The 27,351-nt window shown below is 36.5% G+C and overlaps 1 protein-coding gene across 1 annotated transcript; it reads right to left on the reverse strand.

Moving 5' to 3' along the window:
- LOC128208383 (DNA-directed RNA polymerase I subunit RPA2-like) lies at positions 1 to 27,150 on the reverse strand. The gene is made up of 30 exons (XM_052912258.1): positions 27,038 to 27,150; positions 24,463 to 24,540; positions 24,024 to 24,083; positions 22,478 to 22,552; positions 21,703 to 21,822; positions 21,242 to 21,307; positions 20,745 to 20,819; positions 19,603 to 19,701; positions 17,807 to 17,902; positions 17,465 to 17,541; positions 16,879 to 17,028; positions 16,636 to 16,689; positions 16,163 to 16,280; positions 15,689 to 15,785; positions 15,250 to 15,356; positions 14,572 to 14,707; positions 13,929 to 14,002; positions 13,532 to 13,735; positions 12,484 to 12,681; positions 12,041 to 12,148; positions 10,870 to 11,046; positions 10,417 to 10,561; positions 10,012 to 10,111; positions 7,238 to 7,379; positions 6,216 to 6,274; positions 5,037 to 5,134; positions 4,374 to 4,499; positions 2,373 to 2,500; positions 853 to 1,017; positions 1 to 463 (listed from the first exon to the last, which is right to left on the reverse strand). The coding sequence occupies exons 1-30, from the start codon at positions 27,107 to 27,109 to the stop codon at positions 239 to 241; spliced, it is 3,429 nt and encodes a 1,142-aa protein (XP_052768218.1). The 5' UTR covers positions 27,110 to 27,150; the 3' UTR covers positions 1 to 238.
- Positions 27,151 to 27,351: the final 201 nt, after the last annotated feature.

Consider the following 27,351-nt stretch of genomic DNA (forward strand, 5'->3'; position numbering starts at 1 on the left):
TTATTTTTAATGATTTTTATTCCTATTTTATTAATACATTGCATACATTGTACACATGGTAACAATAATGGTGAAGCCTATTAACTCCATAACTTCAGTAAATGTAGCACAATTCTGAACAATTTGACAGTTGGAATTATAACTTTTCCATCAATTCCCATTCCCTTGCATCACAGATTTCCTAATGCAAGAGTATAATTTTTACATCGAAGAGATAGAATCTTTGTCATTTTTTTTATCAATCGCAACCCATTTCTTTCACATTCAAATCCACCCTAATATTCATTGCTGCAAGCTCTATCAGCAGATACTTAAACACATGGGGCACCGAGATCATCTGTATATGGTCGGTTGACTTGCATAGTGAACACACATGACTGCGGTTACGCTCCTTCTTGTCCAGGGTGGAGAGTTTCTCCGTAGATACGGAGATGAGGTTCCCGCACTTTGTGCAGACTGGGGCCTGAAATTTTTACAGCAGTATGAAGATGTAGGAGATGCATTGTGGGCATTATTATGACCATCATTCAATCAAGTGCCAACATACCTATCATAAACATCATTCATGAGTCTAACATGACTAGCATGCACAACTCCGTAAGACAGCTAAGTTGTGTGAACATAATCTTGTACACTACTTTGTACACACCCTTGTGATGAAAAATTAGCCTTTTTCTAGCTCAAGTTAACGTTTTGCCCAACACTTGCAGCATGCGAACCACATATTACATGCGGTATTTTGAATTTAAATTGAGTGTAAAATGCAGTATTAAAATACCAGCATTTTGTCAGACTGATGGAAAGATATTTAAATGCAAGAAGAAGCCGAACAAAAACCATGTATCTACTAACAAGTGTTTTGTCTGAGTTGTTAAACATCCTATCCTGCAGCAGGAAGGGTGTGCCATGAGAGATGAGGGCGTCCCGTTCCATCTCCCCGAACCTGACCCCGCCATGCTTCTTACGACCCTTCACTGGCTGCTGGGTCACAGGGTCAACTGGCCCAGTGGTACGGACCTGGAAATAAACAAAATAATAATCAGGGTTTCAAAGTAAACTGAAATCTATATTTCAAAATTCATATTTATAGGATGTTATCTTGTTAAAATGGGTGTTTGTGATTTAAACTTAGGGAGTTGATACATAGTTCACATCATCTAAGGTATATTTTACATTCAAACCTTTTTTTCATTTACTCATGAGTTTAATGCATGGATTATGGATCACCTGGTAACATAATTCATATTCTTACATACCCTTTTGCCTCTAGTAGCTAAAGACCCCTTTAAAAATGTCGATCCAAGACTTCCCCCCTTCCAATCTAACTTAATTTACCAGTCCCCAATTGTCAATAAAAGAATTAGGTAACCAATAATAGGATCATACTTTATAAATAAACAAAAGCACATGGTTGCATTACGCAATATGGATTAACTGAAAAACCTTGCCAAATGATCTCAACAAGTTGCAGTAATTGCTTTGGCGACTTATCAATTGTCTGAAAACTCCTTGAAAATCTTCAACATACATTCAATGAGAATAAGAATCAAGCTCTCTTGAAAACCTGAAACTTATCTGAGAACATAAGCCTAGTCTACTAATAATACACAAAAAACATTAAAATGTATACCTCAATTTCCCAGCAATGTTTTCGTACAATACAACCCCTATAACTTAACCCCATCTCGTCATAACTAACCTGGAACTTGTCAGATACCATATGCCTTGCTTTTAGACCCCCATGAAAATGTCCCCTACAAAACTACAGAAACCCCAGGCTTTTATTACATACCAGAAACTTGTTTACACCTCTGATAGTATATGACCCCCATGAAAATTTCCCCATCAGAACTAAACCCACTACCACATACCTTGAACTTGTCTGGGACCATATTTCTCAGCCTCTGGTAGTACACAACCCTCAAACCTTAACAAACCTGACACCTTCATAACATACTGGAACTTATCAGACACCAAATGCCTCAGCCTTTTGTAGTTTATAACTCCCGTTGAAATGTTCCCTCTCAAAACCATACCAACCCAACCCCTTAATAACATACCTGGAACTTGTCAGACGACAAATGCCTCACCCTATGGTAGTTTACAACTCCCGTTGAAATGTTCCCCCTCACAACTTAACCAACCCAACCACTTAATTACATACCTGGAACTTGTCAGACACCAAATGCCTCACCCTATGGTAGTTTACAACTCCCGTTGAAATGTTCCCCCTCACAACTTAACCAACCCAACCACTTAATTACATACCTGGAACTTGTCAGACACCAAATGCCTCACCCTATGGTAGTTTACAACTCCCGTTGAAATGTTCCCCCTCACAACTTAACCAACCCAACCACTTAATTACATACCTGGAACTTGTCCGACACCATATGCCTCAGTCTTTGGTAGTATACAACCCCCATGAAAACATTGGCCTCCATTTCTCGGCCATCTACCCCACTGTAGAAACGCTCCGTGCCGTAGTAGTTGTAGCCCGCTGTGGAAAAGAAAATTTGAGTGATTTTGAATGAATTGCATAAACTCAGGCTTAAATTCTGTAAACTGCTTAAAAAAAATAAAGATAAAAAAATACCTGTCAAAATGTTATAATAAACCTAATTTTTAGGACATTTCATAATGAACAAGAGATGTTTGTCAAACATTATGCCCCCTGAGCGCCAAGTTGCCAGAAATATTTGGACAATTGAATGAAATATGCATGGACTGAAATGACAGCTGATTTGTCATTGGATGCATATGAGGCAGGTCATCTACTTATGATAACTTAAGAAGGCAAATAAATGCCCAACTAAAATAGTAACATAAAAGAAAATCATTTCTATACAAACATTTATACATCAATCCCAATCATCTGTGCATGCATTAAAAAAATATGGACAATCAGAAAACCTTTTTTCAGCTTACAGTCACACTGACCTTGACCTTTGACCCACTGACCTCAAAATCAATAGGGTTCATCTGCTGGTCATGACCAATAAGCCTACCTAGTATGAGGTCCCTGGGTCAAAGCGTTCTCAAGTTATTGATCGGAAACCGTTTTTCATGTAAAGGTCACACTGACCTTGACCTTTGACCCACTGACCTCAAAATCAATAGGGTTCATCTGCTGGTCATGACCAATACACCTACCAAGTATGAGGTCCCTGGGTCAAAGCGTTCTCAAGTTATTGATCGGAAACCGTTTTTCATGTAAAGGTCACACTGACCTTGACCTTTGACCCACTGACCTCAAAATCAATAGGGTTCATCTGCTGGTCATGACCAATAAGCCTACCTAGTATGAGGTCCCTGGGTCAAAGCGTTCTCAAGTTATTGATCGGAAACCGTTTTTCATGTTAAGGTCACACTGACCTTGACCTTTGACCTCAAAATCAATAGGGTTCATCTGCTGGTCATGACCAATACACCTACCAAGTATGAGGTGCCTGGGTCAAAGCGTTCTCAAGTTATTGATCGGAAACCGTTTTTCATGTAAAGGTCACACTGACCTTGACCTTTGACCCACTGACCTCAAAATCAATAGGGTTCATCTGCTGGTCATGACCAATAAGCCTACCTAGTATGAGGTCCCTGGGTCAAAGCGTTCTCAAGTTATTGATCGGAAACCGTTTTTCATGTTAAGGTCACACTGACCTTGACCTTTGACCCACTGACCTCAAAATCAATAGGGTTCATCTGCTGGTCATGACCAATACACCTACCAAGTATGAGGTTCCTGGGTCAAAGCGTTCTCAAGTTATTGATCGGAAACCGTTTTTCATGTAAAGGTCACACTGACCTTGACCTTTGACCCACTGACCTCAAAATCAATAGGGTTCATCTGCTGGTGATGACCAATACACATACCAAGTATGAGGTCCCTCGGTCAAAGCGTTCTCAAGTTATTGATCGGAAACCATTTGGTATTCCTACCGACCGACCGACAGACCGACCGACCGACCGACCGACCGACCGACCGACATGTGCAAAACAATATACCCCACTTTTTTCAAAAGGGGGCATAACAAATGGATTGGCAATGAAATTATAATAATCTGGCCCCAATTTATTCCCATATATCAGGATCAAGATAAGCACAATGATTTCCATTTGGTACAAACTGTGTTATATTCTCCTGCTTTTTAATTGTTTTGGGACTTTCGAAGGAAACAGTATTTAAGAAAATCACTGTACACTATTTTTTGTTTTGTAAAATCAAGGTGTTATCATGGCTAAATGAAATATGGTAATTGTTCAAGATCTATTCAAGAATTTTGGGCCTGCCATACATAAAACAGCAACCTTGTGCCTTGTATATATAGCTATGCAAAATGGTTTTGCATTCATATAGTGTAGGAAAAGAATCAGACCTTTTACGAGGAGTTCTCCAAAGTGATCGATAGCAGGATCGTCCTCGGAAAACTGGAACGGTGTGGCATCATAACAATGCGCAAACGTGGCAGCCGACTTTCCCGCCATACTTTCAATCATCATACCTGGAAGTAGACGGCAATCCTGAGACAAGTGCTTTAAGACTTACATGTTTTCAGTACATGAAAAATGTATGATAATTCTTCTCAAAACTTGCACATAATAAACTAACTAAATTTGATTTCACACACATGATGTCAGAATGAAAATACATTTAATTTATTGAAATAAGACATTACATTTCAATTTTTCAAAGTTTGATGATTCATTTCAGTATTTTGAGACAATCAGGCCATTTGAAACAGACACTATGAATGCATTCACAATAATTTAAAACAAATTACGGCTACTATTGAAATGTTTGTTAATTAAGTGTCATAAATCATCAAGAAGTTTTTTGGCATTTTTTATAAATGATAATGATTATTTCATTTTAATTATTATGTTCAAAAGCCCAAAATTAAGTGCTTTGACTCAATCCATATTTTTTATCAATAACGCAACAGAAGACAAACAATAACATTATTTTACTCTCAGTGAAAGACTCTTTATGCATACAAGTGGAAAAGTAACCAAGTCACATTACACCCACCCTAACATACCTATTGTCATTCTGGATGGGTAGCCATGGGGATTGAAGATAATATCTGGGGTCATTCCACTCTCTGTAAATGGCATGTTCTCAACCGGATACATCATACTGTAATAGTGTAAGATAGCCTTTAACACATTCTTCCCTCATTTGACATAGTTTTGTTTATAATTTGAAAAAAAAATCAAACAGGCAAGTTTTGGAGAGACAAAGAAAAGCATTACAGAGCAAACCTCAATTCTTGTTGGTTCATTTTTTTCCAGTTAAATAAGGATCATTACTCTAGAAATGTTTAAGCCAGAGATATAGGCCCTGCTATACATGTGCACCTTGTCTGTGGCAACATGGGTACTAAGCATCATTTAATAGGGTGAGAGTGGTCAAGAGGTATAGGTGTCTGCCTGCCAACAAAGAGGTTGTGGGTTCAATCCTTACTAGGGTGAGAGGGGTTTAGTGGTATAGGTATCCACTTATCACCATAGAGGTTGTGGGTTCTATCTCCACCAAGGGTACTTTCTCACGGCCTCCCCCAAAATCAATAGGGGTCATCTACTAGTCAGGCCCAACCTCCCAAGTCAAGATAAATGGGCCATGGGTGCAGGCATTGCCAAGTTATCACTCGTACAACCTTTTAGCATTCGAGGTCACTGTGACCTTGAACTTTGATCTTATGACCCCTAAAATCAATAGGGGTCATCTACTGGTATCAATATCATGTTTGATGACCATAGGTCAAGGCATTGTTATCAATCAGACAAACTTTGACAACCATTTCCCATTAAAGGTCACTGTGGCCTTGACCTTTGACCTGATAAGCCCTAAAATCAATAGGGGTCATCTACTGGTCAGGCTAAACTTTCATGTTAAGTTTGATGACCATAGGACCAGGTATTGTCGAGTTATCACTTGGACAAGCTTTGGTCTACTGACGGACTGACCGACCTACATACCAAATGACATGTGCAAAGCAATATTATCCCTCTTCTTTGAAGGGGGCATAATAAGCATAAACTTTTCATGTTTTTGCACAAAGAAAGCTGCACTCTAACAACAACAATAACACCAAGGCTAGGACAATCATTTTCTTTAAGGCTATAACTGTGTTTAAATTCAAAAAGAATACTACGTATAGCTTCATACTAAAGAAAGTGGTAAAGCAGAATGGTCTAAAAGAATTAAATAGGTGTACCTGCAAACACCCTTTTGCCCATGTCTGCTTGCAAACTTGTCACCAATGATGGGATTTCTCTGGAATCACATATAAAACACTAGCTAAAAAGTACATACATTTAATTTGTACGTAAAGATCTATAAATAAAAACTAGAACTCCGCGAGTCGGATGTGTCGCCTGACAACTGTCAACATTATAGGTGTTAAGATTGGCATTTTATTCATTTATAGACAATGATGTTGCCACTTAACTTTCAAGTGAAGGTGGCATTTGAACCCTCAATCAGATATACCTACGGAATAAGTTTCAGGTTGAAACCTCCTATAGTTTACGAGATATGCCACGGACAAAACCTAAGCAAGAAAATTAACAAAGGGCAATAACTCTAAAAGTATGGCAGCAAGAGTAACAGTTCTTGTGCACTGCACTTGCCCTCAATGAGATCTATCTAGCTATGAAGTTTCAAGTTGATACGATTTGTATTCTTCAAGATATGCCCCGGACAAAACTTTAAGCATGAAAATTAACAAAGGGCAATAACTTTAAAACTAAGAAAGCAAGAGTTACTGTTATTGTGCACTGCACTTGCCCTCAATGAGATCTATTTAGCTATGAAGTTTCAAGTTGATACCTCTTATATTCTTCAAGATATGCCCCGGACAAAACTTTAAGCATGAAAATTAACAAAGGGCAATAATTTTAAAACTAAGAAAGCAAGAGTAACAGTTCTTGTGCACTGCACTTGCCCTCAATTAGATCTATGTACATATGAAGTTTCAAGTTGATACCACTAATAGTTTAGGAGATATACTCCGGACAAGCAAAAATGGGACACGGACGCCGCCGCCACCGACGCCGCCGACAAAAGTAACCCCTATATGTCGTCTTTTCAGGCGAAACAAAAACACAAAAACACTCTGTAATCCATGCACACATCTGACCTTGTATCACATGTTTTATGCAGTGTAATAACAAATTTAAAACAATCAAATGCATTTTTCACAATATTCGACGAATGGCACAAAAATCCCATACTTACATTAAATCGTAGCATGATAGCGACCTTGTAGCGCATGTTTTCCCCGGTGTCGTTACCCAGGACCTTTATGTGTTCTACCCATGCTGGCTCGTTATTTTTGTACTTGACAACCTTCTGTTCACCATTGTGCGTATTGATATAGCTGGAAAATGCAGATATAAAGTGTGTATTGTTTATCTTTATGTCAATAGACAAGGACATCCCTAGACCAATTTCGGTATGTAGGCACCAGACCAAGGGTCTAGGGGCATCCCACACCACAAGCCACCAGCTTTTTTGTGAAACAGACTGTTAATGGAACATATATCCTAGGAAATCAGACTAAAATTTTAATACAAAAAGGCTTAATTTAGGGATAGGATTAATCTTTCCTTATATAGCTTGGTCTAGCAGAAGCTATACCACTGAAAAAACAAGAGATGTTTGTCAAACATTATGCCCCCCCTGAGCGCCATGTTGTCAGGATTATATGGACAATTGAATGAAATATGCATGGACCGAAATGACGTTTGGCCCGATGACCGTAAAATCAGGGACCATCTTCTGGCCAGGCCCAACCTCCAAGTCAAGTTTGAGGGTCATGGGTGCAGGCATTGTCAAGTTATCACTCGGATAACCTTTTACTATTCCAGGTCACTGTGACCTTGACGTTTGGCCCAATGACCCCTAAAATCAATAGGGACCATCTTCTGGCCAGGCCCAACCTCCAAGTCAAGTTTGAGGGACATGGGTGCAGGCATTGTCGAGTTATCACTCTGACAACCTTTTACCATTCCAGGTCACTGTGACCTTGACCTTTGGCCAGATGACCCCCAAAAACCATAGGGGTTATCTCCTGGTCAGGCCAATTCTCCAAGTCACGTTTGAGGCCCATGGGTGCAGGCATTGTCGAGTTATCACTCGGACAACCTTTTACCATTCAAGGTACATGTGACCTTGGCCTTTGGTCCAATGACCCCCAAAAACAATAGGGGTCATCTACTGGTCAGGCCCAACCTCCAAGTCAAGTTTGAGGGCCATGGGTGCAGGCATTGTCAAGTTATCACTTGGACAACCTTTTACCATTCAAGTTCACTGTGACCTTGACCTTTGGCCTGATGACCCCCCAAAACATAAGGGGTCATCTACTGGTCAGGCCCAATCTCCAAGTCAAGTTTGAGGGCCATGGGTGCAGGCATTGTCAAGTTATCACACGGAAAACCTCTAACCATTCAAGGTGACTGTGACCTTGACTTTTGGCCAGATGACCCAAAAAAACAAAAGGGGTCATGTACTGGACAGGCCCAATCTCCATGTCAAGTTTGAGGGCCATGGGTGCAGGCATTGTCAAGTTATCACACGGAAAACCTCTAACCATTCAAGGTAACTGTGACCTTGACCTTTGGCCTGATGACCCCAAAAACAAAAAGGGTCTTCTACTGGTCAGGCTCAACCTCCAATTCAATTATGAGGGCCATGGGTGCAGGCATTGTCGAGTTATCACTCGGACAACCTTTTACCATTCAAGGTCACTGTGACCTTGACCTTTGGCCCGATGACCCCCAAAAACAATAGGGGTCATCTACTGGTCAGGCCCAACCTCAAATTCAATTATGCGGGCCATGGGTGCAGGCATTGTTGAGTTATCAATCGGACAACCTTTTACCATACAAGGTCACTGTGACCTTGGCCTTTGGCCCGATGACCCCCCAAAACAATAGGGGTCATCTACTGGTCAGGCCCAACCTCCAATTCAATGATGCGGGCCATGGGTGCAGGCATTGTTGAGTTATCACTCGGACAACCTTTTACCATTCAAGGTCACTGTGAACTTGACCTTTGACCCGATGAGCCCCAAAAACAATAGGGGTCAGCTACTGGTCAGGCCCAACCTCCAAGTCAAGTTTGAGGGCCATGGGTGCAGGCATTGTCACGTCACTCGGACAACCTTTTATCATTCAAGGTCACTGTGACCTTGACCTTCGGCCTGATGACCCCCAAAAACAATAAGGGTCATCTACTGCTCAGGCCCAATTTCCATGTCAAGTTTGAGGGCCATGGGTGCAGGCATTGTCGAGTTATCACTCGGACAAGCTTTAAAATTATTTTAACATTAAAGGTCACTGTGACCTTGACCTTTGACCTGATGACCCCCAAAATCAATAGGGGTCATCTACTGGTCAGGCCCAACCTTCATGTGAAGTTTGATGACCATACGTCCAGGAATTGTTGAGTTATCACTCGGACAAGCTTTGGTCTACCGACGGACCGACCGACATGCCTGTGCAAAGCGACATGCCTGTGCAAAGCGATATACCCCTCTTCTTCGAAGGGGGGCATAAATATTCTGTGTCATAGGGAATACATGAAACAACCAGAAATGATAAAGTTGAGGTCTTTCAGCATTTGTTCTAATGAGCTTGAAAGTTTTCGACTGTGAATATTTTTTAAATAAGTAAATAGATGGTGAATCTTTTCAAGCCTATTTGCTTACCTTAGAGTTCCAAAAGTTCATATGTGGCCCATGGGCAGCAGGCCCTCTTAATCTAGCTTAACTATTTGTATGTGGAAATTCATTTATCTACTTGCAGAAAGGGATGCCTGCCACAAAACACGCCCAATCTGAATCTTGCTGGCGTCCCTATCTCGGCTATTGGTACATAGCAGAGTCAAGCTATCATTTATTTCCCTACCTATAAAAAATCCATTCCTCCACCAAACACACCCAAACTGATACAGCTGCCCACCCTATTGTGGCTACTGGTACAAAGCAGAGTCACGCCATCATTCCCTACCTATAGTAAGTGCATCCCTCTGTCAAATACGCTCCAATGTGAGGAAGGCCATCTGAATCCAGTTCCCCCTCCAAGAAAGGCTTAGTGTCTGGCTTGCAACCTGAAAGTAGACATAAACAATTAATTTCTTACGTTTGATTATATTCTTTAAAACAGAACAGTAATTAAAGTGCAGTCAAACAGGTTTACATTAAATCTTCGCGACATTATTGTTAAAAAGACAACAAGAATTTGTACTCAACCTTATTTGGTTTAAAATTAAGACCTGATCAATTTGCAAATCATCTTTGAAAATAGCCCTAGTGAAATCAAAGGATTCTAAGGTATGGTCTTTCTGTTTCATACATGTATTGCTAATTTCATAACAAAATGGAGCCAATAAGTAAAAATTTTCATTAAAATTACCAAATGTGAGTATGGTTTTATCAAATCTTCCTGCTGTCTGTTTTTTACACAAGTTGATCATTTCTGTCTTATACACAGTAGCATGACCAAATCCTCGCTCAAACGATGCCTTGTTGATCACCATGGCATCTTCCATATCATAACCCTGGAATAAATCATTCTTCATTTATAACAATCTTGTTAACAGTCGACAGGAGAATGCCATGGCAGGTGGAAGGGGAATAAGTTATGCCTAATGCTTGGGTATTTTTTATTTTTATAAGTTTTCAGAATAGTTTTGCCAGAATTTATACATACTTTCTGCTTAACAATCATACATTTATGTTATGAAGATGTAAAAATATTTCATTCATGGCCAACAACTATTTGGCATAATAGTGCTGGCAAAAATGCAAATGACTATATTCAATAAACAAATATGATTTCCAAATGATACAAGCAATCATAACTCACAGTGTAAGAGATGACAGCGACCACAGCGTTAGTCCCTAGCGGATAGTTATCCATGTCATACTCATCATATTTCCTGGGCCGAACCATTGGGGTCTGAGGCGTCTGCAGCTTATACACCTTGTTGTCATTTCGGTACTGAAGCGTGTGGGTAGGTACGCCCATGGTCTGCTTACCCATCTGAAATTGATTTTCTTTTTTAAACTTTGTGTAAATGTTGCAAAAAGTTAAAATGGAAGGACAGTTGAAACCCGATGGCTCGATACTGCTTGGCTCGATTTCCAGATCGATTTACCGATGGCTCAATATTGCTTGGCTCGATTTCCCGATCGATTTCCCGATGGCTCGATATTGCTTGGCTTGATTTCCTTGTTGGCTCGAACTTGATACTAAGGACTGATTTTGTTTTACTCTCTGTAAGCATTCCCGCTTGGCTTGATATTTGCAAGGCAGGGAGTATTTTGGCCGATCCCTGTGATATTGAGCAAACGGGTTTCGACTGTAAGTTATGGTTAAAACGTAAGATGTTCCCATACTGAACCACTGAAGCATATCAGTGTGTATGCCCATCATCAGCCTATCTTCCATATGTTACAATACCAATTTTATATCAATATATTGAATCGTTCCCCAAAAGTCAACAAAAATGACGCCAAAATAGAAGGCTATGCCAAAATTTCAACTTTTATTGCATTGAAAAATTCATTTTAAAGCGATCAAGCAACCGTCTGACGTACCGGGTAAGAACCTGTTTCAGGGTTAATTGAAAGTGGTTTCTATAATAATAAACCTTTTCATTGAAGCCAGCATAAAGCACCAACCAAATACTCAACATATCTTGAGATAGTCCCATGGATAATCCCCTAATACTTACTGTAAATTAAGTATACATGTAAATCCCATTTGTTCTAGTGTTCATCCAGTTTCATGCAGTAGAGCATGCAGGCAAAATTTTCAGCAGCTTATGAATCGTTTAAGAAAGGTCAACAACACATGATTGTATAAATGAACAGCTGATGATTGAAAGGTTGTTTACCATGGTTTAATGAAGTCACATCAATCCAATCAGAGCGCTATATTGAAATAAACAATGACAGCACAAAACCTTGTGTGTTATACAATATACGTGATACGGAAAGTCCATGGCAAATGTAAATTTATACATGTTTCCTACCTGACATTGGTACATGTTACGCGGACTCTGGTTGAAGTCAGAGAATGGTGTCAGGTTGCCTGCAAATGACAGCATGCTGACATCGTCCAGCTCTTGGTGTGTTGTAACCTATTTCATAAAAATGTTTTTTTCATTTACTGTGAAACATTGAAAACACAGAAATTGGAAAATAACAAAAATAAATGGAGCACAATACAGTTAGTTCTTTTGCTTCCATCTAATTGATTTACAATCTGCTATTGAGAATGACCTTTAAAATGGGATAATTAAATTCATAAACACTGAATACGTGATAATAAATTCATAGTGATGAACACACCTGTATTTTCTATCTAAATCAGGCAACAAACACAAAGCAACTCATGGTAGAAAAAAACACATCCATTTACAAACTACAAAACAAACTATCGGGAAACAAAATGTCACAATAATCAAAACCCCACCCCTTCGTAAGCCTCGTTCTGGTTGATGCAGATGTCCATATAGACTTGTTCGAACGTGCCGATCATCTCCACCTGCTCCAGCGCAAGGTTTATCACGGGGCGGACCATACGTGCGGGGGTCGTGAAGAGGTACAGACCCGGGTATTGACTGGCATAGGGCGTCCTCTTCACAAGACACACCTCCATCGTGCTTGGAACCTGAAGTATATTCATTTGTGGATCATTACAGAAATGATAGAAAGCATAATGTAAATCAATGTATACACAAGTAGATACATGTAATGGTTATAAAATTGTATTGTGGAAGCAGATATCTATTTTTTTATTTTCATTGTGTACATTAATTATAGTATTTAATAATCTATCTTTTATAAATCATGACAGCAGACTGAGAAGTACCAAGATTCCATACAGACAACAAAATTTATTATCCTTCAGATGAGACTTTTTGAAACAACTAGATGTCATGTCTTCATTAAATTAAAATTAAATTTGCAAGCCTATAATAAAGTTATTGGCTGGTGTTTCATTACATGATGAAGCACAAAGCAGAAGAGCGGTCTAATGTTATAAGTGTATGTCTCTCACTCTCACTCTCACTTCAAACAATGAAATGAACTTAAGTGTCATTCTATAAGCAATCAGCAAGCAATCAGCTTTCATCATAATTAAGCTGAATGAAATTAGTCCGGGATGTCATTGACCTGGCAGCTGAAGGGCAGAAACCACTTTAGGGATGGGTTTGTGGGGCGTTTTAGGACCCAAATGGGTATCAAAGGCGGTGAAGCACCCTGCTGAAGAAACAAACTGGCTTTTTAAAATCCTTTTAAGGGCTCTCCCGACTTCAAATTTGAAGCAGACAGGAGTGTCATTACAAACATCAAATAAAGTAGCAACCAACAGCAACTAGAACTTTTTTAATCAGTTAAAAAAATATTGATTTTTTTTTTTTACCCTTAAGCTATTAGATCCCTGGAATTTCGGGAATCCGCTGACAAATCACATCCCCATTAGTAAAAACTAATGACAACAGGAACAATTTTAATACCTTACTGAGGTTCTTGACCTTCATATATCTCATTTTCTGTGTTACAGTCTCTGCCTGGTCGTCAGCCACATACCCCACCATCTTCCCATCTACCATGACGGTGTAACACTCCCGTACCGGCCCTGGGGGGTCAGAGAGGGGACACACTCCAAGGGAGTAGAGGGCCTTCAAAACTGGCTGGGGGGACATGGTGAATACTTGGATCTGAACATTTAAGAAATTTAACAAAATATTATGACACTGAATATTTGCCATTTTTTTCAAACTATCACGACAAGAACTTAAAGTAAAAGAACATTTAAGTAAAATATTTATACACCAATGATTCAAATAATGGCTTTACAAATTACATAGCTAAAGAACCTCATGAAAATGAGACGATATAAGGTAATTGTACCTGACAAAGTGCTGAGGCATGGTTCATCAGTCCACATGGGGAACCGTCTGGGGTATGTACAGGGCACAGAAAACCTAAAAACAATTTAATTATATTTTCAGGCCTTCTTTTCCAAAAATACTTCCTATATCCTATACTTATCATGATACTCTTATTTAAAACATTATGCGCCAATTACTATAATGATATGGTGATCATAATTTGAACTTTCATTGTCTCATGCTTAAGGCCACTCCTAAGTCATGTATTGTTTAATATATCGTTGAATTTACTACACCTATTTTTCATAAAGTGCCAAGATATATATTTAAATCATGGAATATCAAACAATGCCAAAACATTTTTTAATATATATCTGACAACTCTCAAATGATTGAAACAGTTATTGGAAATGAATAATTCATCTGGTTTTTGCCTCCAATGACAATTAGAACGGAAATTAAGGAATTTAAGTCCAAATGTCAAATTACGTAAAAAAAATAATATATATAATGGTTTTATCTTTGCCTGCTCCACTATATTAACAAAATAGACAACTTGTAATCTTATTCTAATTTTTACCTGCTCGCTTCAACTTTTCAGCTGAAATCCGTAGAACAGAAAATTAAATTGGTGATGCTTAAAACTATGAGATATAACATACCCCAGGCCTCTGGTAGCAGTTTCCGCACACCTGTGGTTCTCATCTGGCCGAAGAAAGCACCTCTGTGGATACATCGGAAGTGAGAGACAAACCGCATAAAGTTGAGCTTGTCTGCTACAACTGTTAGACCGGACATCTGAAAATGTTTGGATATTCATTATAGACTCATAAACTTAAATACATCATTTCATTTCTGTCCTTCCTGAAATCATGTTATAATTTTACATTAGTGGTAAAATGTTTTCATATTTTACAAAGGGAATAATTTATTATATGAGGGAATTCTTTCAAGTCATGTTTTACAAAATGATGAACTTATGATTTTCAAACATGAACAAAGAGTATTAGTTCCCAATATACATGTTGAATGTATGTCTAGTTTGTTTCCATCCTGCTACCAGTAATACCCCTCCCAACGAAGAGTGCAAAGACCTTGTCTGTTGTTGTATTGACAATATAACTCAATAATTATAAAAATCAGAGTTATTGGCCTTCCTTCACATTAGTGTATTGTCTAAGGCAACATGTGTACCAAGTTCATTTGAAAATCATGAACAGTTTCTTGTGTTATGGCTTATGTTAAAGTGCACTATGACGACAACACCCCCTTTGACACCAAGGCTGTGACAACACCTCGACAATCTTTCTTCAAATATCTAAAAACCATATGCATCTTGCCTGTAGCAGGGAGAGAGCATGCTGGGAGTCTATGTTGCCTGTCGACATTGTGAACTCTATCGACTTGCAGATATCTGGGCCAAACCTTAGAGCTCGCATGAGGGAATCTGCAATAGGAAAGTACCCAAATTTTAAGAAAAAGGAGTTTAAAAGTTTGTAAATAAGATATCCTTATGACGAAAAATCAATATAATTGACAAAATAGTAAGAAAAAGTAGGAGTTTTAATGACAATAAGTAGGGAAAGAAATGATTTTTTTTACATCAATTTAAGAACAATTCATAGCAATTTTGAATGTAGGGTGGTCTAGTGGTACAGAGGCCCACATTTAAAGCAGAAAATTTAAAACCTGTTTACGTCTGGAGAACTGACATGATATCACATAATGGGCGTTAGGTATTGTTCAACAGAAGTTCATGAAATAGTAAGAATGAAATACCGGGCGTAAGTTTGTAGTATTCCGCCCCGTCCTTGTTTGACTTGGCATGTCTGTCTATCACTGTTCGCAGCACGTTTAAATACTGCTCCAGTTTGGCCTGTGAAACAGAGCACTCTATACATTTTCAGATGACAATCAAATGCAGTCTGCATATATTTGTATTTGACTTCCGTTTATTGTAAAATAATAAATACTATCAAAATTAATATGTTTTTTCTATCATTATTTAGGAAACACCAAAAGTATTTATCTTTAAAATAAAAATCTAATCAAATTTCATCACAATTTCAATTATATTCTATTCAACGCATGAACTTTTCACTGGAAAGGTAGGATTTGTGATATTTTTTAAATCTTTATACACGTTAAAATTGAATCATTTTGTGTAATACTTTATTTAGTACCAATGACCCTAGGTCAAACAGCCCAAAAGTAAAATAAACCTTGAAACCATGAAACTAAGTATAATCTAACCTTGACCAACATCTGGTAAAGATGGCCACCAAGTAGCACTTCTTGAAACATGGGGCTGTCTACTGACTCTACTGCACACCGACCCTTCGCAAAGTCAAACAGCTTACGAGTCATGTGCCTGTAAAAACAAGGTCAAGTTCATTTTACATTTACCTAATCCAATGACCCTTCACAAAGTCAAACAGCTGACGGGTCATGTGTCTGTAAATACAAGCTCACGGACAAACAAATAATTCAGACGGTATAAACTTTGAATTGAATACAGTAATTAATTTAAAATGAAGATTAGACCTGTAGTTTTTTTCTGACAAAAGTAGCAGTTTCCTAATCATTTCATTTATTCAAAAGTCAAAATCTATTTATTGAAAATGTTAGTTCAAAATGTCTATACCGAAAATATATGCTAAAAGATGTCTATATTTAAAATGTTTTGTTAAAATCTCTCCATACCATGGTTCTCACAATTTACTTACACTAGTAGATTGAACTTGTCAATGTCTTTCGTGAGATGGGAACATATGCATCTCCTGAAAAGAGTAAACACACATCCTTAATAAGACATAAGATAGGTTGAGAGTGATGTAGTGATAAAGGTGTTCGCCTCTGAATCAAGTGGTAGAAATATTCAACACATTACTAATCCATGTTACTACTTATGTTATAATGCTAAGACTAATGTCCTTTTTACCAATTGAAAGGAAAATATCCCGCCTCACCTGTAAATGTGTTGTCCGACTTCCACGTCAGTCTTCCAGTCAGCAACTCCATGTGTGATTACACGGAATCGAGACCCCATGTACTCCAGGACATCTCGTTGTGTGTATAGTTTCTCATTCAAAGCTTCACGGAGCATGGCCACAATACAGCTGTAAACAAAATATGTTATTCAATCACAATACATCTTCACCCCAAGTAATTACTTGAAATCAAGATCCCATGTACTTAAAAAAATCCTGTTGTGTGTATAGTTTCTCAGTCAGGGCTTCACTGAGTTTTGCTACAATACAGATGCAAGAAAAACATCAAGTTGTTTGTATTAAAAAAAAAAATTGATGCTTCAGATAGCATTTTGAAAATTCAAAATAATATACACACACACTGGTCGATGTATTCAAGGTCATTGCATGATAACACTATGTATACTGATTGGTTATCAGGGCTTCAAATAGCATTGCTTACAAACATTGTAAATGTGCAAAAACATATCATTGCATGTAAGGTAATAAAATAATAAATGAAAAACAACAACAAGGCATTAGACCATACCATTTGAAAAAGGTAATAAAAGGTTTTAGATCATACCCTTTGTAGAAAGAGTCATCCTCTTTCCCCTTGACCAGCTCATCATAAATGTACTTGTCAGGCATCGATACCAGACCCTTCACGGAAACAGAAAGTAAATAACATGTAGGTAATAGTTATCATCAACCTCTTTGCTATCAGTTAACTAACATATAAAATAACACACTCAGTTGATGTAATAAGTTGTGTTGCATAATGGGACATTAATTATGATTTATAATCAAATAGACAAAACATAATTCATTGAAGAATCAGTAACAGATGGAAGTGTATGCATATATTAATGATCAAAAAATAAAACAACAATCAATTTATCAACTTCCATTAAATGTTCACTCATACCTTGAGAATGATGACTATGGGAGCAAAGTAGACCTGGTTTTTGTTGTAGAAGCAGAGCTGGGATGACCCGTTACTTAGGTAGTGTAGCACTAGATTCTGAAAAATAAAAAAAATCAGCTTTAACTTTTTATCATACATTAAGTTGTCAGTTACATGTGGGTGCCATATTATCTATGAACGTACGACCAAATATTTATAAGATCAAGAATTTTGGTTCAATTTTATTATCACAAATATAATTGACACCTAACTTGGAAATTAAAAAAGTCTTTGTCTCAAGTCTTTCTCATTAGAATTTGTTTCAAATAATGTATCATCACAACTCAGGGACACTGGTTTTAAAAATCTATAGTAAGAAAGCAAATACAAGTAGGGATGCAAACGAATATTTGAATATTCGATCGAACGTTTGGCATTCAAATGTCAAAATCGGTATTCGAATATTCGATGTTTTTGTTGAATTAATAAATTTATCAACTTTTTGCCTACAACTGTGTTCTTTGTCCGTCTTGTTTTTACAACGATTGGCCCCTAATGCCAGAGGTGTGAACTTGATGACACTATACACGCGTCATATCGGATATATCTTCGGGAACTATAAACAGTCCCCGTAATTTTGCATTTACTGGCTGTTAAACAAGTGACTTAAACACATTCCAATTATTTTGGGTACATTTAAATGACCGTACCAATTAAGGGTTTAAGAGATCGACCTTTATACCAATATGTTGTCTTCACTGCTAATCAAGCTTAGCGATATTGCTCAAACCGCCTTGATGATATGAAGGACATGTGCTAGTTATGTGCTTTAAACTGTTTTCCATGTTTCGATATAACACTCTTGCCTTGAAAAGTAACTGTATGGTTTAGCGTTTAAGGATATTTGTCCTGTATTGTTGTACAATACATTAGTCCAAATCGACGTTTGGCCATGGTGTCATTTTCTATAAATATATTTCGTAAACATCTATCCCAGAACGAGGCTGCAAGTCCCACGTTGGCGCATATCGTCATTTAACCGGGAAAATATGAAAATTCCCGAACTTATTTTGCATTGTTTACAACTATGAATGCAGAGGAATTGATACAATTCGCTTTTTGTCTAAAACAGATCGCTTTTTCTTGGGATATATTCTGAAAATGGGGAAATTCAGAGGCTAATTTGTGGAACAATAAGTGTCCGTCGCGTGTACCGGATACGACAAAGAAGGGTAACAGGGCCCCTGCTATTACGTTAGTGAATAATAGTTTACTACAATTCTTAAACGTTCATTTTGGTATTCAAATATTTGATCGAAAGAATCACCGAATATTCGAATATCAATTTTGCCCTGCGTTTCCATCCCTAAATACAAGGGATCATTGACACAAGGGCCCCTATACCTACAAACCCATCCAAACTGATGACTGACAGCACATAATCGTGACTGACAGCACATAATCGTGACTGACAGCTCATAATTGCAAGATTGTGAAATGTGAACATTACTAAATTACCAAGATTAAAGTGCTTATTTTCCAGATTCTATATACCAGGGCTGGTTGAAGATATTTGATGCCATGCCCTAGTGTAAAAACTGTTTTGTTCGTCCAGATTTTCATTTTGATTTCCAGACCTTGCGCATGTGAAATTAATTTGTGGTCCCACACTACACAAGACCACACTCTTGCATGGCATTGTTCCAATGAGAGTGACTTAGTATAAGTTGTTACAACTGTTGGTACAACTGTTGGTACAACTTTCTTCACAATCTTTTTAAATAATTGAAGATTACCTAATTAACATTACAACTTACTGTTGCAGAGTGGTCATTCGCGACACATCTCATCATAACACCATACTCCGTGAACAATGCTCCTCGGGATTTCCAAGTGGGTCTCACTGTGCACATTGGCTGAAGATATGCCACAAATGATTAATATCTTTAAACATTAGTGCTTAATAAGAGCGCTGCAGAACAAACAAATCATTTTCTGCTTATCAGATGAAAAAGGGGGATAACTCAACAATGATTTCATAGTTTTAAAGCTTGCCATCCATATGCATATTGCCTCTCAAGCAACATGTGTATAGAGTTTCATTTGAATATCTTGAACAGTTTTTGAGTTATGGTCATGGTAAATGCTTTTGCACTATAATTTTGTGGGTGTCAACCAAAGCTATTAATAAATGGTATAGTAGACCTAAACATTTATTTTTCCAAAACAAACAAACTAATACAGTCGAACCCGGCTGGCTCCCAGGAACAGGCGAATATAGCTTGAGCCTCATGAAATTTGAGCCAAAAAGGAAATCGAGCCAAGTGAATTCAAGCCAACAGGATTTGTCTGTACATGTGTGTCTATGTATGTTGCCATATATGCATTTCCCTAAGGAATTTTAATATACCCGGTAACTCCTTTTCATAACGACCAACTAAGGACTATTCCATTTAACCAGGAAAGCAAAATAAGGAAATTCTAAAAGAGTGTTAAACAAAATTTCTAAAGAGGGAAGGTCCAATTTGAAAGTCCCTTCCTGGAGTTGGTTGTACGTTTTCATGGAAATGCCGACCATAACATTATTTATGCTGCAAGAACATATATTAATATATTTTGCGATGTGGTCAGCACAAGGCTTGTTACAAAAAACAGGGTTCTTTTTTTTAAATTCTGCTATTTGCGAAATTTGTTTTTCAATAAATTGTGATGTTTTTTATGAATGATTACGCAGGTTGAATATACACAAACACTTTTCTTAACCATTTACTTGTGGGTTTTTATAAACTAAAATCAGAACATAAATTTTACTGATGACTAAGGTTGTTTTGTTCTTTTAAATCATAGGGAATTTCCATCAAAAAATTGATAAAAATCATAGGGAATTTCCATCAAAAAATTGATAAAAATGGAGTTCTTTTTAGCATTAGGAACATCAGAAAACCCCCTGAAAGCTTACAAAGTTTCTCCTCTGCAGTACTAACATCCTGATGACTTTCTCAATGCCGTTGACGATGAAATATCCTCCCATTTCCTGGATGGCAAACATACATGAAGTCATCAATCAAAATTCATGTTGCATCTGTATGAATATAGATATTCTATCTAAACAAATTCCTAGAATATACCTCATTCATTTTACACTGCCGTTTTTTTGTAGTGAACTTATATAGATTTGCAAAATTAAAAGACTGACAATGAAAAAACTTAATTTCTGTTACCAGCAATTATCTAAGATTACCAAATAAATTGATTTAAAACGGATGTTAGGCGAGGTTGGGATTGAGACCCACCATGGACACATTCTCTTGATCTTCTAACTCGTTTCTATGCAGGAAACAAACTCATGAGTACATGTTGTAATTCATGTCATCAGCTTTATGTTACTACCTTTACCTAAAAAAGGAGCAAACATGAATTATTATAAATTATACTTAATTCCACCAAATGAATTACCTCCTCCTCTTCTCCCCTTTTAATAAGCTCCTTTGGTGACAGCCCCGCCAAGTTGCACATTGCACTCTGAAATCATAATATTGATAGGAATCAGCACAAGCCTACAAGCTCTTAAAAGTACAATGTTTGCTGATGAGTTGAAAAAATTAAGTAATAGTGTATGTATGTCTATTTTTAACGACAGCCATATCAGGAACCATAACAGTCATCAATTTCAAATAATTTTCATCTTAAGCAGGTGTTTCTGTTTTAAATTTTGCAAAACATACAAAGATACGGTAGAATGTTAAAATAACATTGCGAAATTTAAAACCTAGCACAAAACATTCAATTGACCGTTGCTTCAAGTTGATTAAATAAAAGCAATGCAAATTATAAATCCCATGAAATTTGCCAAAACAAAAAATTGTGAAAAAGGACCTCACAATATTGTACTAATCTGAAGTACCAAAATAACCTACCTTAACCATGATGGGCACTTGACCAAGGTTCTTAGTGAGAGAAGGCCCCACATGGCCATTTACACTGTATCCGATCTGTACCTGCAGTGATCCTTTGTATGTCACCCCTCGCCCTCGGCACTGGAAAAAAAGACAAACGTTTTTGGTGAGAGAAGGCCCCACATGGCCATTCACACTGTAGCCGATCTATACTGTGATAGCCTCCTTAATTGAAGATCCTTTATTAACTTGATAATTGCAAAATGGACAAATTGCATCAAAAACGTTTGTAAGATTATTATGACTATAATTCTAAATCTAGGGCTCATTCTATTGGTCAAAGTTGTCACAGGATTTCACCTTTAACAAAGTTCATAGCAAAGGGCTTTACAGAAGTCTTTGTTTATCTCCATTATCTATAGGTCATCAAACGCCATTAATAAGATTATACATCAGTATCAACATGGATGAACATGAACAAGATTAACTCATTTTTAAACTTTTTATTAATGAATCTACCGATAATGTTCATTTTGATCATGTCCTTATTTTCATAAAATGGCAATCACCAGCAGGAGCCCCTTGAATTATCAAAAATCATCTACACTGAGACACTCTTCTCTCTTTTGAATGACTGAGGAGAAGTCACTTCTCCCAAGAATATAAGTGTAGGATTAGGCCTGTAAATGATGTTTTACTTTTTGCTATTTATGTGCATACACAGACCTATGTTTTTTATTTATAAATAAATTATTTGAAACATACAAAACAGTGTAAAGTTATACATGTATCTTACCTCAATAGGGTACACCTTAACAGTTCGGGGGCAGACTGCCTTTTCACTGACATGTGGACTGGCAATTATCACATTCTGTAACAAACAGAGTCGAGGGATATTTATAGATATCGCATCATTTTACAAGAGTGCCATAAACAAGGAGTAAACACCAATGCTTATCGGTTGTCTTTTAGCAAAGAAGGGAAAGAACTTAATCATTAGTAATGACAGAGTGATGGGCCTGTACTCATGCATTATCATATTGTCTCTTAAACATTACTACCAAGTTTCACTTGAACATTTTATCAGTAATGGTCAGGTTTAAAGTTTTTGCACCCCAAAACCCGAATGTCAACAACAATGTCATGGCTATGACAGAAACTTTTTTGTTTACTGGACAAGCTTAAAACCATCTAATTTCAAATAAGGACTTGAAACTTAATTTTGCCAATTTATCACATTTATGTCATATGAGCCGCGTCACGCGATTTTGGGCCTTCGAACATATATTTAATATAACAATGTTTTAAGGTATCTAAATGAAATGATATTTCAGGAAGACATTCTAAAAATTTTATGATAATAAAACTTAAATTGCTTAAGATACATGTTTACAAGTGAGACCATGTATTGCGCATTTTGAATACTAAATTTGACGTCATTCAAATGATGTTGTTATGAAAGCACATTATTCAAATGACGTGCAAAATTAACGTATCAATATTACAACTAACTTATAATCTAAACTATTTTCTTATCACAGAATCTTTAAGAAACGTAAATTAAGGTAAAAATAATGAATCATTTTTGTATTTTTAATACATTTGGCCGTTTCAAACACAGAATATTAATCCAGTCAAAATATGTCGGGACGAAATCCATGGTTGCCATGGAAACATGAGTAAACCAATGGTCATAAATTGTCAAGAAAATGATGCACCAATGACAAACCTTAAAAAGAAAAAAGTCAGGAAGAAATTGATTTACATAGAAAAAAACATTATTTTTGGCATTTTTTATTAATGATTATTTCATTTGTAATAATTATGTCCGAAGGCCCCAAATCGTGTGATGTGGCTCATATTATCTCTATGACTTTAAAGCATAATTAAAATACATGTGAAATATTGTAAGCTATTGTAAAAGATTTGATAATATTTATCAAACCATAGCTGCTAAGGTAAGTTTAAAGATTTGATAATATTTATCAAAACATAGCTGCTAAGGTAAGTTTAAAGATTTGATAATATTTATCAAACATAGCTGCTAAGGTAAGTTTAAAGATTTGATAATATTTATCAAACCATAGCTGCTAAGGTAAGTTTAAAGATTTGATAATATTTATCAAAACATAGCTGCTGAGGTAAGTTTAAAGATTTGATAATATTTATCAAAACATAGCTGCTGAGGTAAGTTTGAAGATTTGATAATATTTATCAAAACATAGCTGCTAAGGTAAGTTTAAAGGAAATTCTGTTATGGACTTCATTTTCAAATGTGATGAAGAAAATATATAACCCACATACATTTATTAGTATGAAAATCATGCACATATTCAATTTACCTCAATCTTTAATGATATTTTATCCTTGTTTGGTAAGGAAAATTCTACTGGGTCTAGATTCTGAAAAAAACAACAAAAAAAACATTAAAAATCACCAAATTAAAAGAAAAAAATAACTACTAATCACTACTGTTGGGATTTTGTGCAAATGACAACAATGGCAATCACCAGCGTGAGCCCTGCACTGCACAATATTTAAGAGGCGTGTATAATGAACAAACATTTTAAATTATCATGCACCCGTCTTGTTCATTTAAAAAAACATTTACTTTTGCACAATATAATACATAACATTGACAGTGCGTAAAAATAAAACACCACAAAATATATTATTGTTCTCTCACTTATAGATATATGGTATTATTCTTTCTTAATACAGATTTATAATTTTAACATATTTTTACGTCACAGACTAAGGGTAAGAAGTCATAAAACAAACCTCTACAATTTTTGTTAGGCCCTCATGTAAAAAGCAGTTGAATGACTCTACATGTGGCTTTACCAGATTCTGCAAAACCTGCAATAATACGCAATATTTAAAATATTTTTCATTTATCACTATACATGTATAGCCATTTTCCATCTTGTACTACAACCAATACTTAATACATTTGTGACTAGGCCGATGAGTTTCAGGACAAAATTTTAAACATGGAATGAGAGGAAAAGGTTTAAATTCTCATGTTGTAACACATACCCTTTGCAGTTCAAATTCAAAGTACCGTATTAAGCTTGAAAATATACTCTAATTTAAAAATACATTTCAACAATAAAAATGCTGGAAACTTATTGACCAGTCCTACAAATCCACTCGCCCGTTTGAATTTGATAGAGGATATCAAAAAAGTTTTCAAACTAAGATCTTAGTTTTACATATATAAGAATAAATAAAAAGTATTGTAAAAACGAACAGAACGAAAAAAAAACTGTTTGGAAATCATCATGACACAGGCAAAAATTTGCAGAATTGTAAATTTTTTGTTTTATATAAAAAACACCATGCACTTGACCGGGGTTAAAGCGTTAATCATGACTGTATTTCGTTAAATTTAACTTCTAGATAACAGAAGGCAGAAATTTGCTCAGCATGTAGTGAAAATATTACGCTTTGATATGCATTTCAACTTTTAGTTTTTTATAGAATAATATGTGCAGCGATAAGAAAGTTATTTATGATTATCCCTCATACAATCAGAGCTAGTCTTCTGAAGATCTTGTTTGTTTTGAATAAACATTTATTTATTTCTTCAAGGAAATGGTGTCTATTGCACTGGTACATGTTATTATTGTTTTGAGAAATGTACATTATTTCTTTGTGAGTGGAAAAAGCCTTTAAAAAAAAAAAGACAGTAAATATGCATAAAAAACAACTCTAGATAGGGAAATAATTTGTACTCACCTGTACAATCTTATTCCTACTTAAAATTTACTTTAGAAAAGATTTGAGAGTACCAAATACTTGCCACTATCTTTAGTTTATGCTTATGCACGAGTCAATTGTAACATAGATGCAATAGCAGGATAATGCATTTTAGTCAGGAAAATTTCGGTGAAATAAGCAGGTAGTTGGTTCGTCTAGTAACATGTTATAGGAAATTCAGGTTTGAAATTGCATTTGTTTTCGTTAAAACTGTACATTTTCTTAAAGATTGACACTAACTCTACAAGGAAAGTCCAAAAATGTAGAGTTTGGTTAAGATTTGATAAAGTTATGGCTTCTTAAACAGGGTCTTATCGGCAAATATATGGAAATTCAGGGTCAAGTCCTCACCCTTTACAAAGATAATAAAATAAAAAAATAAAAAAATGCCAATTATCACAAGTTACAGTTTCCACATCATATTCTTACTAAAAATTGATAAAAATATATATATAATAAAAAAAACAACGGACGGGGGCCTGGTGTGTCAAAACAATGCAACCTGCCCCCGTGTTTATATCTTCCAGGTAGCCCCGCAGTTCTAAGTGAATGTTGTGGTTTTGTTTTCGTGCCATTTGTACATTATAATAGGCCTTACCTTTACCTTTACCTGGGATCTCCCCGAGGTTTGAGGGCATTTGGCAGGGATTTACTAGTCTAAAATAATAGACGTGTTTTACGGGATTCTTCCAATCCCTAACGTCTAAACGGGAATGTGCAAAAAACGGGGGTGTTTTAAAAATATTGAAATTCTTTTAAGTGAAGTATTTTATGGTTGAAATTGATCATAAAGAGTTATATTCATATTTTACCATGTAAGTGAAATGCTATTTTGCACTAAACAAGCATGTAATGCATTAAAACAAGTTGTTATGTTTCCAATAAAACGAAAGTTGACTGACACAGAAAACAATTATGCGAAGGGGAACAACTCGATACAAGCGTAATAACTCGGCCTCCTACGCCAAAGCTTCGAGATAGACCTCGTTATACAATCGTAACAACTCGGCCATGGCCGAAATGTTCCGAGCGATTTTAAACTGTGCCGTGAAGCCTTGCAGGTGTCCTTCATGTATATATCGTTATGTTTTGACAGAATGAAAAGAAGAAAAGCCATCAAACTCATAATTATAAGTTGGATATTTATTTTTTGTGTACGGAACTAATATAAAATAACATTATCTGGTAATATTTCTTGTTTTTATGATATTTTATAGACGCTATATGCTTTAACCCGGAATCCTGATCGGAACAACTACCCACTTTTGATACTAAACAATTTGTACGTGAAGGATTTGCCATATCAAAAATCTAAAAAAAAATCCGTCAAAGTACAATTATTTGGACTAGGGATTTACCAGCAGTTTGTCCCTGCCCACGGAACAGGGATTTTACCTGGGATTGGCTGGACCAATAGTCAAAGTCTCCGCTATTCCCCGGACCTGAGGGACCTGAGGGACCATGTTTACAATTGACTGGTGCATTACTGGCATGACCGGTGCCACTAGGTACATCAAATTATAATAGCACATATTTTGAAAGGAATGCAAATGTTAAAACGATGGTGGCGCATAATAAGTTTTTCAATACATACCGGATTTTGCTTCTCTGCTGGTTTACCATAGCTTTCTGATGTCAAATTCTTATAATTCGGTTTAGATTCCATTTTCACGTGTTGCTTGTTTTCTTCATGTCTGTGTAGGTAGGCGCTTGTCTGTATCGCATAGGCGCATTATCGGCGCATTATGCATAACGGTCTAATGCCAACCGGGAATCGGTTTCATATATTTGTATGTCCAATTACAAAACTATAATTCAGAATTTGATGAATCATTATTGGCGATTTTGTTGATACCAAACCAGTTTCAGTTTGGTTTCAATGGTTTCAGCAGTTTCGAAACCGGTTTT

The sequence above is a fragment of the Mya arenaria genome, chromosome 1, assembly GCF_026914265.1.
Source record: "Mya arenaria isolate MELC-2E11 chromosome 1, ASM2691426v1".
In the NCBI taxonomy this organism is placed as follows: Eukaryota; Metazoa; Mollusca; class Bivalvia; order Myida; family Myidae; genus Mya; species Mya arenaria.